This window comes from Panthera tigris, chromosome A3 (assembly GCF_018350195.1).
Source record: "Panthera tigris isolate Pti1 chromosome A3, P.tigris_Pti1_mat1.1, whole genome shotgun sequence".
Lineage (NCBI taxonomy): Eukaryota > Metazoa > Chordata > Mammalia > Carnivora > Felidae > Panthera > Panthera tigris.
The window spans coordinates 54752612-54765357 of NC_056662.1; the positions used below are offsets into that span (position 1 = coordinate 54752612).

Below are 12746 nucleotides of genomic sequence, written 5' to 3' on the forward strand. Positions count from 1 at the left end.
CGCCGCTTTTCGCGGCCGGCCGGGGTGCTGGGAGAGATCTTGCGGAGGGTACACTCCTGGGGGCGGTAGGAGCGAAAGGGACGTCCGCAGAGGAGACGACTGGCGTTTGACGCCTTGCAAGAAGAGAGGGGAAAACCAAGTTCCCAGAGAGGGTCACGATTGGTCGCGCTTCTTGTGACGTCCAATGGCAGAGGCCAAAGGGATTCCGAGGGCAGTCTCGCGGGAAAGAGGCGAGGCAGCCTGACGTCCGTTACCCAAAGTATAGCTCTGGTCGCCTCTGAAATTGTCTTAGTTTTTCTTTTTGACCTCTTTGTCCCCTAATCCTCTTCCAATATGATGTAAGGCCAGGGACTTTAATTCCTTGTAACCCCATGGCCTCCCACATAGTAGGCGCTCAAGTATTCACCGAAATAATAATACTCCGAGCTGACCTCGCATATGAAAATAAGGAAACCGCAGGTGACAGACAACAGCTAAACATTTGTTAGACATTTACGATGTGCCAGGTACTGGATTTTATATGGATAATCTTGCTCCTCAGAACAGCACGATGAGGTGTATATTACTAGAATGCTTATTTTCCAGGTGAGGAAACAGGGTAATTTGCTCAAGATCAGAGATTGAGGAAGTAGCAACACTGACAAGTACATTTTCTCTGCACTAATTTCTCTACACTTATGTATATTATTATACATTTGCTCTGCACAAATGACAAGTACATTTTCTCTGTACTTGTAACTACAATGAAGGAACAGTTTTAGTTTAAATAGATTGTTGCAGGTTCAAATATGATCTAAACCTTGATAATTCAAGAAATCTTTTCTACTTCTTTCATCTTTTGTGGAAGAGATACATGTTCCAAAACATTAGGCACATCTAACACTTAAACTTGCAGGCATGTTGTAAATGCTTATTCTAAATACTCTATGATGTATCATTTTATTGGAAATTATTGCAGTATAAAACGTGACCAAATCTGAGGATGTTAAAAGATAAACCTTGAAAAAGTTGGGAAATAAATGAGGTGCCAGCTTAAAAAGATAAGGTAAAGCTGAGAGCTGTTTTGCAATTTTTCTTAATCATTTATGTATATGATACTTCCGTCTAGAAATTGAATTTCAGAGCTGGGCAGAAACTTAAACGTTAGCCCGGTCCTTTCATATTAGTGATGAGGAAGCTGATCTAAATGAAAGACATTTAAGATGACTTGCCCAAAATAGAACAGAGTTTAGACCCGAGTTGAGGCAGGCATTTGGATGTTCTAATTTGGAGTTAAGTGCATTAACTTCATGGTATTAGGATCATGGTATTTTATAACCAAAATCTGAATACATTTCTTTTTTTTTAAATATTTTGTAAAAACTATTTTAGAGACAGAGAGAGCGCGTGAGCAGGGGACGGGCTGAGAGAGAGGGAGACACAGAATCCAAAGCAGGCTCCAGGCTCTGGGCTGTCAGCACAGAGCCCGACACGGGGCTCGAACCCACGAACTGTGAGATCATGACCTAAGCCAAAGTCGGAGGCTCAACCGACTAAGCCACCCAGGCACCCCTACGTTTCCCTAACAATAGTGAAATTAGTGTGACTGGTATCCCCATTTCCTTCACCGGAAAGCACATTGTTTTAATGGCAAAAGCAGTTGTCTTGGAAGGAACCTGGCCTTGAAAACTAGAACTTAGTTCAGATTTTGTTCTGCTGCAAAACGAGACGTTGGGTGAGTTACTCAAGTCTCTCAGCCTCAGTCTTATCAGAAACAAACGCTGTGCTAACATCTGTGAAGAATTATCAAAGGAGTACAGATTATATAACACACTTGGCACAGAGCAGGGTACTCATTAACTGGTAGCTGGTTTTTAGAAAGTATTCGACCGTAATTATGGGGCAGTCTAGCAAATTGGACCAAGGGAAGGCTTTGGAGTGGCTCAGACTTGGGTTCTAGCCTGGCTTCAGCACTCACCTAGGACAGATATTCCATGTCTTTCCACTGCAGTGTCCTCACCTGTAAAATGGAAATTTTAAGGCCACCCCACATTGTGCTGAGATTGGAGCTAGAGTCTGTAAAGTGCCTCCTCTGTAGCCACTACCTGGAGATTTGTTGTAGCCTATTGACTGTCAGCGAAGGAGGCATGTGGCATGATGGTGGTGTAGGTGGGGAAAAAATTGAGTTTAAGAGTCTGAAAATGTGATTATAGGTTCTTGCTGGGCTCTTTCTCCCTGTGGTTTGCTGAACCAATCACCTAACCCAAAGCCTCAAGCTTTTAATCAGCAAAAATGTTTTGCAGGAGGTAAGATCTGTTCTTTTCTCTCCCTCTCTGTTTTTCCTAATTTCCCAGAAGTACTTCTCTGCTTTAAAAATAATCCGTTAAGATAATTCCAGTTGCCTCGGAATCAAAAATCTCTAGAGGGGGTGTCCCCTGGGGCAGAAATAAAACCATCGAGATTCAGAGTGGAGGAAGTAGAATGAGATTCTAACACTCCCCAAAGGAAGGAGAGACTATTTGGTAAAGCCTGCCACACTCCATCCTGGGCAGAGCTTGGGAGAGTGGAGCCTCGGAGAATTTGTGGTCAGGTGACTGTGCTTTAATCCGAGTCTCTGATGTAGGAAGTTGGGGTAGGGGAGAATTAGCATTTCTGACAAGTTCTGATGTGATGTTTCCAATATGTCCAGGCTGAAGAGCCACCTCACAGAGATTTCTGCCTCATCCCAGAACAAGAAAACCCAGACATTCCCTGACCCTCAAGCCAGGCCTGTCAATACGGAAGCCATAAAACTGAAAACCAAATATCCCAGTGGACAAAGAACATCTCCAAGTCCCCGTGATGCTAGGACCTGACATCTCTTGCTTCCCCTGTTGGCACTTCAGAAATTCCCCAACCTGATTAACACAGCCCTGGGAAAGGGAGAGGGCCTCAGTTGATAAGATTATTGTCACTGCAGCTGAGTGAGGGCTTGAGAAAGAAAGAAAGCTCAGTTACAGAAAAACTTCTATTTGTTACCTATTTGAGTTTGTAGACTGAAGTTCATTCCTGCTATGCTGTTACCTGTGAGTGTGAACTAGTAGCCACTAGTTTTTAAGTTCAGTAATATAAGAATTTTCCCTTTACTCAAAGATCATAGGGTTTTATTCTTTCACATTTTTACTTGGTGCCTATAGTTGACAAGAACAAACTGAGGGAAATCAACAAACACTTCCCTGCCTGGCATCATCACCTCACTGGGTTATGAGTTCTTCTGGGACAAGGTCCATACATTTCCTTTGAATCTCTTACCTGGTTATTAGCACACACGATGCCTGCACTTAGGAGGTACTCAGTAAATGTTGAATGAATGGGTCATGAACAAAATATGGACTGAAAACTTTGGGTGTTGATTCTTCTTGTTGGTAGTGTAATATTTAAGATACTTATGTTCCAGGGGCACCTGGGTGGCTCAGTTGGTTGAGCGTCCAACTTCAGCCCAGGTCATGATCTCCCGGCTTGTGAGTTCAAGCTCCACATCGGACTCCCTGCTGTCAGCGCAGAGCCTGCTTCAGATCCTTTGTCCCTCCCTCTCTGTCCCTCCCACGCTTGCACTGTTTCAAAAATAAAACATTAAAAAAGAAATAAGATACTTATGTTCCAAATATTTTAGTTGTCAAAAATATATTTGAGCACAAATAAAATTAAGGAGCTTCAAAGTGAATGTAACAATTTAAAGAATACTTCACATTTTGACCTGTGTTTTTGTAGGTATTTAAAACCCCAGTTTTGCTTTGAATTTCAAATAACTACCTTCAGTACCACAAGAATAATGACTGTAGTTTTATTGTCACTTCTATTCCTTTTACGATCAGATCATAATTAAGATGCGTTTGCATACTTAAACTACTCATCTCATAGGTCACCTCTTCATGAGCTCCTTGAAACAGTGTTTCATTTTTGGGTTCTCTCCTGTCACCCAACTTCTAGAACACATTATTTTTTGCGTTAGGGGCTGTTTAGATGGGTATTTCTTCCACATGTTCTACTAACTCAGGGTTTCTCAAAATTGAGAGAGTATTAGAGTGACCTGGAGAGCTTATGAAAAACAGTTTGCTGGGCCCTGTCCTGCAGTTTCTGATTTAGGAATTTTGGAGTAGGGACCCAAGAATTTGCATTTGCAGGTTTGGAGATGATGTGGGTACTGTTGAGTATCGACCATACTTTATAAACCATCGCACTAAATTAAGCTGCTTGAGGGTGGGGGCTGTGCCTTTTTCATTCCAGGATCCCCTGCAGCTTCTACCATAGTACCTGGCACATAGGAGTTGCTCAAGAAATAGCTGACTTGAATAATAGTTCAAAAAGTTTGTTGTACTGAATCTAGATTATAGGTATATGAATGTATGTGCATGTATCCTTAAATGAGCTGATACATAGTATAGTGAGCTCTGTCTGCTAAAATTAAAAAAAAAAATCATTATTGTAACCTTTCTTTGCTTAACTTCATCTTCTAAAATGATACCCAAACATTCGAGGGGTGTACGCAGCAAGTCTGCTTATAAATGAGAGCGACAGAATCTTTGCAGTAAGAGCCTCTTTTAAAAATAACGTAATTTATTAATATTGAGCCTCAGGAATTAAAAAAAACTTTTTTTAATGTTTATTTTTAAGAGAGAGAGAGAGAGAGAGAGAGACAGAGCATGAGCGGAGGAGGGGCAGAGACAGAGGGAGACACAGAATCCGAAGCAGGCTCCAGGCTCTGAGCGGTCAGCACAGAGCCTGAGGCGGGTCTTGAACCCAGCCCCGAGCATCAGGAATTTTCAAAATTGGTTGAGTGCTTCCCACATGCAGACAGACACAGCAAGAACATGGTAGCCACATTAGTTGCCCTCAGGAGCTTATAGCCAGTGAGGAAGTAAGGAACCGAGAGGAAGTGTGAGGAGGTGTAATAGGGGATATTAAATTTGGGGAGTAGCTGGGAACTATGAAAGGAGTCAGTTGTATCTATTCAACTCTTAATCGTCATTAATCTGTTAGAATTCATCTTTTGTATATTCTATGAAATACGCCTAACGTGTTTGGTATGGGCCCTAGGGATATTTACTAAATATTAATAAATGAGGTTAATAATTCCTTTGCAAAACTTACGACTTTGATATTTCTTCTTCAGTGTAACCAATCAAAGCAACATGAGGAATTTAGAATTAGTCTGATGCAGATACTTGCATACTTATGAAACAGCTATTTATATCCAGGTATCTGTCATATGTGAAACGGACTTTTCAGAAAGTTCCAGAGCAAATGTTATTAGATGGAATAATGTGCGCATGTGGAGCTTGCCATTTTAAGAATCCTATGGTAAACCTTTCATAAAGGAAATAATTATTTCGGAATTGCCCTTTTCCCCTCTTTTTTGTTAATACACGTTTTCACTTCTACATCGAGGCAGAACATAGGGGTTCCATAAACTGCTCAATCAATAGAATTTAATTTTATATATACGAACGTTCACTATGTTGTTGAATTTTGGGTTCTTAGGCCCACTCTACTCTTACTACCATGGAATTTGGGACAAATCATTCCGTTTTCTTCGCCTCAGGCAACTCATCTATAAAATGGAGACATTAACTGTGCCCACTTTATAAGGATATGGCAAGGCTTAAATGAGATAATTGCTGTTAGGCCAGTATCTGGCAGTCAGGAGATATCCCCTCTGCAGCTAGTTTTGTGTAGCTCTCTGTACTATGGTAGATTAAAATGGAGAAGCACAAATTCTAGGCTCAGCTGGGTCAGTGATGAGCTGACGACCACTCACATTTTCTTCGTGGGCCTGGGCAAAATGAGACTGGGCTGCATTTGCTCTGATGCCTTCCTGCTCCTGGGTTCCCCTGGCTGCTGGCCTCCTTAGACTTGAATCCGTCCCTTCACTACCGCTTGCCCTTGAAGTGCACTTGCTGGCCACAGCTCTACACTTCTGGGGAGCCCGTTCCCCATCTGGACATGGGTACCACTGAGCAGAACAAGCACTGTTTGGGGTTGGGGCATGTGTGTGGCCATGAACTCACAAGGGAAAGGTGAAGGACAGGTCGCAGAACATTGCTTCTTGATGGTTCCTTATTTCCTTCATTTAACTTTATTGCGAGGTCATTTGTTCCCCTTTGAAAAAGAAGAATCCAGTATTTGCCTCACGGTTCAGGATAACATCTTTGTTTTACAATCCCTGGGAGGCCAGAAGAAAGCTGAGGCCACAGGTCACTGGTGGGTTCTAAAGTCAGGGAAAATCACTGAGAAAATGTGCCTTTTATATGCTAATAATTGAACGCTGACAAATCTGGAGGGAGCTTCCTTAGTCATCTTAAAATTGGATTGTATATGTTGAAAAGACAGGTTCATGGATTCATGGTACCCCAGGATACTTCATTGTGGCTGGAAGAGCTGATGGGCTTTGCTAAAAAGATTGGGTAAAATAGACCCAGGACTCCCTTTTAAAATAAATACCTCATGCAAATATACTGCATGAGGGATATACTAGGGATTCCTTTTCGGCCCCAGGGGCCCTGTATTAGCTGTGGGCTCGGGGTGGGCAGCGCAGGCCCAACGGGACATTTCAGCCCCACAGGGAACACCACCAGCCAGTCAACTCAAGCCCAACTTTATCAGATGATAGCGTGGTCAGGCCTTTCCTAGGACTCCTTGATTGATTGCTTCATTCATTCATTCAGGATTTCCCGAGAGCCTACAGTCCGCCCAGCGCCCAGCGCCGTGTCGGTGTCCGACATTGAGCGGTGAGCAAATCAGGCAAGGCCTGGGTTTTCCTGAAGCTCTGCGTGCCGGTGGGGGAGGAGAAAATACATTAACAACAGTCCCGGGCCAGCATTTGTGGAGCACCCGCTCTGTGCCAGGCAGTGTTCTAAGCGCTTTACACGAATTAACTCCTCTGACCCTGCGCACCGCCCCGAGGCAGGAGCCGTTGTGATCCCGGCAGGTTGGAAGAAACTGAGGCCCAGGGGGGCAGTCCCACGTGGGCGTCGCGCGCCGAGCCGGGTCGCTCCAGGCCCGGGGGCGGATGGGCGACGGGGGCCGCAGACCGGGCTGGACGGCGCGGGGACGGCCGCGCTCCCGCCCTCTGCCGGCGCCGGGCGGCCGCCCCACGTGACGGGAAGCGGCGGCGGCGGCGGGGCCGGGCCAGCCCAGGAGCGGCGGGCCGGGAGCGGGCGGCGGGCGGCACGGCGCCCCAGGCCCCAGGGTCTGCGCGGGACGGCGGAGGCAGACGGGCGCTGCGCCGGTGAGTGCGGAGGGAGACGGCAGGGCCGGGCGCGGGGTGCGGCGGGGCGCGCGCGGAGCGGGGTGGGTTGGAGGGCAGGGGCCTTGCGGGGGGGGGGGGGGCAGCGAGGTGGTGCCTGGCGGGGGGGCGCGAGCCGGCAGAGGGCTGTTTGTGTGTGTGTGTGTGTGTGTGTGTGTGTGTGTGTGTGTGTGAGTGTGTGTGTGCACGCGTGTGCGGGGAGCAGGTGTGCAGGCTTGGGGGGCCGGGGGCTTGTTGGGGTGAGCAGGTGTGCACGTGCGTGTGGGCTGGGGCAGGTGTGCCCAAGCGTGGGGTCAACGGGTGTGGATGGTGTGGGGTGTGCGTGTATTTGGGGTAGGGACAGATCGAAAAAGACCCAGTCCCGGGTTTGGGGTAGGCTTTCGATTTTCCGAGGGGAGGAGCCCAGGACTCCACCCCTGCGCCCCAAGCCCCGCCACCCGGTGTAAGGAATGGTTTTGTCGCTTTAATAGATGTTTCCTGGAGCTCTTGGGATTTGAGAGTTCAAATTCCGGGTCACGTTCGGGCCTGAAGTTTTGCCCCGCAGTGGGAGACTGGGCAGGGGTGTGTCGGGGAGGAGGGAAGAGACCACAGGTGCTGGAAGCTGCCATCCCTGTGGGAGTTTTCCTTTCCATTGCTGTCTGGAGGTGCAGGTTGAAGTTGGGTTCTCCTCCAGCCTCCTGTGCGTTATATGGCGACGACTTTCAAGACAGAAGCTGTGGTCTTCAGTTGTGTGCACCTGTCATTCCTTCTGTCCAGGGCCTGTTGGGTGACCTGAGAAAGCCCCCCAGGCTAGTCGCCCTGGGGATTCTATCTGGCTGCTGGAAATGGGGGTTCCTACAGTGCTTTTTATTGCTAATGGACTGTGTTAGGCTCTGGGGTCAAAACGTGTCCCATCAGGATTTAATCCTGGATGAAGTGCTTGTGGGTAGGCACCTGTCCATCCAGAGTGAGGGCAGGCAGCTGCCATTGTGATTCCAGTGACACGTTAAGACACTGACAGAAGTGGGTGAGGAGGGTCCTAGGGCAGTGTGAGCTGGCCAACCCCGAGTCAGAACCAGAATGGAGGTCGTGGAGGGGCCTGCCAGTGCCCTCTGCTCCCTCCTGGTGGACTTGCTTCTCTCTGCTGCTCAGCTGGAAGCTCCCAGAGCTGGGGTCAGATAGGAAGGAACTTCTGGCTGGCTGCTTCCTTTGCTTTTTTCCTTCCATTTCTGCTAGCCGGGCAGATTCAGCAGTCATTGAAATGGCCTCTTTGATGTGTGGCACCAGGAAGAGTACTGACCAGAATCCCCTGGAACTTGTCTACAACTACCCTTCCCCGGCTCTAGTTCCTCTCTGAAATGGGGACAGAGCTGCTCCATGATGGTAATGAGTATGGAGCTGCCGCTGGGAGCTGCCGCTGCCCTGCGCCTGCCGCTTCCTAACTGTGAGCCTTGGACAATTTACTGGTTGTTCTGTGTCTCGATTTCGTCAATCAAAATAGTGGTAATATTGGAAAGCTTGCATGCGTTCTGACAAGAAAATGTGCGTTTGGCACAGGGCCTGGCACTTAGTAGGTGCTCGATAAATTATTAAGAAATATAAATAAGGATCTGGAGCTGTAGGTCTCTCAGCTCTGGAAAGCAGTGGTTTTATGCTCTGAGAAATTGTCAACCCAATGAGTATTGTACTCCGGGTTAGGCTCCTTGTGGGTTCTGAATTCCCAGTTTTGCTGTACACATCACAGGATACATTTTACAAAGAGATCGGATGAGAGGTGTGCCCCTTGCCTTCGAGTCCTCTGCCTTTCCTCCTCTACTCATGACCATGAACGGCAGCCCTGTGGTCTGACAGTCGGCGGGGATCTTGTCCAACCACCACGAGCTCCTGGGCTGCTTCAGCCTCACCTGACCCTCTAGCCACAGCAGCTTGTAACAGGGCATCTTCCTCTAGTTGACAAGTTTTAAAAGCACAGAGCTCACTATTCTAAAAATGCTACATTTTCTAGGCCTGATTTGCGGCTAGCATTTGTAGTCAGGGAGAAAGAAAAAAAAAAGGAGTTACTGTGGCTTCTTCACGCTGATATTAAACATTTGTGATCCTTTAAGAAAACTTGAGCGAATTTTCCTTATTGGCTTAAGCATCTTCAACTTGGTCTGAATCCAGTCCTCATTAGAAATACATTAAAGTAATCATTGGTGGTGGCCAGGTGTTTGGATACTGCTGGAATAATTTGGCTGGGACTTTACAACTCATCTCCTCTGTGGCAAACCTGACCCGTTTTTCTTTATTAAAAAATGCGTGGCTACTAAATGAATGTAGAAGTAACAAGTTAATTTGGGGCTGCCCCAGACGAGCTTGGGTGCTTCGTGCAAAAGAACAGGCACGCTCATTGAGCATTTTGTGAAATCTTGCAGAATTGAGAGCAAGATCTAGTCTCGATAGTCCATCACTGTTGAGTAAATTGAAGACTCAGGAAAATAAGGTATGTGAAAGAGACCAACTGCCTAGCTTCCAGCAGGCGCTTGGTAATTCTTTATGGCTGTTTAAAGGTATTGAGGAAGTGCTCTAAAGGAGATGCCCTTGAGACCCATACTCCCACTCTGGTCCCCTTCCCCCCACCTTCCCCTCCCAAATCCCTTCAGTTATAACTGTTGATGGTAGGATGTATACATATATACATATATATACACACACCACGTGTATGCACAATGGTGTGTGTGTGTAACTGCATACATAGATACCTATATGTTTGTAGTATATATATACGTATGACGTCTTTATACCATATATGTGCATGTAGGGCGTGTGGGTGTATGTGGTATATATAAGTAGTTATGTATGTATATACTTTTGTATGTTATGTTTACATGCATCTAAATAATTTTGATTAGTATTGCCAAGGAAAAGGATACCAACTATGAATAGTTACATATAGGTATGTGCCAGGATAATATCAAGGTGACAAGTTAGATGTTAGACCTTAGCTGTGTTTTTTGTTTTTTTGTTTGTTTCTCCTTTTGTCAGGTACACTTTTGGGTCACTGGAGCAGGTTTACTGTGCTATAGCTAGTCTTACGCTATCTCTGTCACACGAGTGCAAAGATAACATGAAATGGTTGTCAGGTAGTGTCCTGACTGATAGCAGGAAACATTGTGGCACAAGTCAGTAAATTTGCTGTTGATTCCTGGCAGATTTCACGTTTGAGTCATTCAGCAGATGGCCATGAGAACTTGGTGAAGAATTCAGGGGCCAGTATGGGGTGCCGTTGCAGAAGAACAATTTACGTCACACGAACACATACCCTGTTTTCCTAAGATTACTAGGTTAGTGGAGAAAAGTGTAAAGATATCATATCTGTGTCTGAAATGTAGCAAGGCAGTGCTGAGACTGAACCCCATTTGGTAGGAGTCAGTTATTTGTGACAAAAGTTGTTTAGGGTGCTGTAGAGCAGGTGCCCGTCCTCAGTCCAGACATGGAGCAGTCATTACCCCTGGGCAGGCTGTGTGCACGGTGCTTCTGGGTGTGGGCTCTTGAGTCAAGCTGCCTGGGTTGGAATCAGCTCTCCATGGTCGTTTAACCTTTCTAAGCCTGTTTGCTCTCCTGCAGAATGGAATAACGATAGTACTTGCCTGTAGGCTCCTTGTGAGTATGGAGATAGCACTTGATACAGAGTCTGGCACCCAGTGCGCATTCTGGAAGTCTTGTCTCCCCTACAGTACTCGCCTATAGTACTGTTATTAATACCCTTCCTCCAGAGGAGCTTGAGAATAGTACAGCGTAAGTATGTAGTCCAGTCCAAATTCCTATTTTTACAAGGACGCATTGGGCCCAGAAGTTTTAAGATCGTCAACAGGTACCCAAGCCACGAGAGCTCAGGATCCCCAGATTAACACTGAGAATGCCTGCCTTGGATCAGGCTTGCCTTACCACTGTTCGCTGGGTTAGCCCTGGAGTCTCAGTTCTTACAGAGGGCATTGGAAGGTTACATTTCTGCTCTTTTCCAGCTCTGCTGACCCAAAGCCCTACTGTTCTCTATCAGAGTCCTTCGCCTGCCTGCTTCTCCTGAAGCTCATAGGATATCAGATTTTGGACCCAGTGGGAATCAGCTCACATTTACCCCAGTTCTGAACTTGTCTATGGGAAGAAGTACTTCAAATGAGCAAAAGTCCAAAACTCTCCTTTTTGAAATGTATTCTCAAGACAAAACCAAACCAAAACAAAACTTAATTTGTAGGTATTATTCCATACCTGTCATTTTAAGCTAGGACACCAAACTTGAGAAAAATCATTTCCAAAAGTAACTGCATAAAACAGCTGGTAAAATCACCCCAGTAACCTGAGGCACGCGGGGTATTCTGCTGGAGTGCTGCCCATTGTGTGCTCCTTTTGGTCCTGTTTGGTTACAGACACTCAAGAGCATTCTGAGTGTCTCCTTTCCTGCTAGAAAAAGGACATTATTGGAGGTCTCTCATTCTCTGTTAGATTAAGGCAAGATAATAAACCAATAAACTGGGATTACATTTGTCTTTTCAACTTCCTGTTTTGAAGGTGACTCTGGGCTTACTGAAGAGTGAGAAAATAGTACAGATCTCACATGCACCCTTCCCCAACGTCCACTTTTGTTAACACCTTGTGTGACCATGGTACAGTGATCAAAACTGGTATGTTAACATCAGTGCTATTAACCAAACTACATGCTCTACTTATGTTCAGTTTTTCCCCTGACATCTGTTTTCTGTTCCATGGTCCTGCTTCTGATCCCATTTCCCCACATTGCATTTAGTTGTCATGTCTCCTTGGTCTCAGTCTTCATTTTTTATGACCCTAACACTCTCAAAGTGTCAGGGATTTTGTAGAGTGTCCCTCTGTGGGCTTGTTGGTGTTGTCTCACACTTAGGTTGCAGTGATAGATGTTTGTGTAGAATACCACAGTGGTGACGTGCCTCAATTACATTTTGACTTAATGTTGGGATGCACTCCATGTTTCCACCTCCCACCCCCGAAACAGCAGGAGAAACTATGCTGAAACTTTACTGGATCCCTCGCACTCTGCCCAGGCTCCAGTACACGATTCCCCTTGCCCGTGTCCCTCGTGAGCCAGGACAGAAATGTCTTCTTTGTCCCCATCGTGCCTCTCTTGCTTCTACATGTACAGTCCCCTGATTACCCTGTTATATTCCTTGAGGATTTGGGGGAGATTGTCAGAGGAGCCAATTTGCAGTTTAAAAAACAAAAATGTCAAGATTTCTTTTCATTAAAAAATTGTTGTACGTAAGCAATGAATCATGGGAATCTATTCCTGAAGCCAAGAGCCCACTGTATACGCTGTCTGTTAGCTAACTTGACAATAAATTATATTAAAAAAGTAAAAAATAAGTAAATAAAGTCATTGTCAAGGAGCTTTTGAGCCCTATCAAAGCTCATCTGACTCTAGAGTGGTCAGTAAGATAAGTCATATATTTTTCTTGATCTCAATTGTAGTTAGAGTCAATTTATATCCCAA

The 12746-nt window shown here is 45.8% G+C and overlaps 1 protein-coding gene across 8 annotated transcripts in view; it reads left to right on the forward strand.

Annotated features, from left to right (window-relative positions):
* The first annotated feature begins 88 nt into the window (after window positions 1-88).
* TGFBRAP1 (transforming growth factor beta receptor associated protein 1) overlaps window positions 89-12746 on the forward strand; it is a 69036-nt gene continuing 56378 nt past the window's right edge. For 2 of the 8 annotated variants that reach the window (XM_042981075.1, XM_042981076.1), the window contains exon 1: window positions 8350-8687. Coding sequence is in view for 1 of the 8 variants with exons in the window: in XM_042981070.1 (XP_042837004.1) it covers window positions 372-459; window positions 2193-2285 (181 nt within the window). In the remaining 7 variants the exon portion in view is untranslated. Of the gene's footprint in view, window positions 586-2192; window positions 2286-6724; window positions 6747-7172; window positions 7247-8349; window positions 8688-12746 lie in introns of those variants that run through there. The other 6 variants (XM_042981070.1, XM_042981072.1, XM_042981071.1 and 3 more) reach the window with 6 other exon arrangements.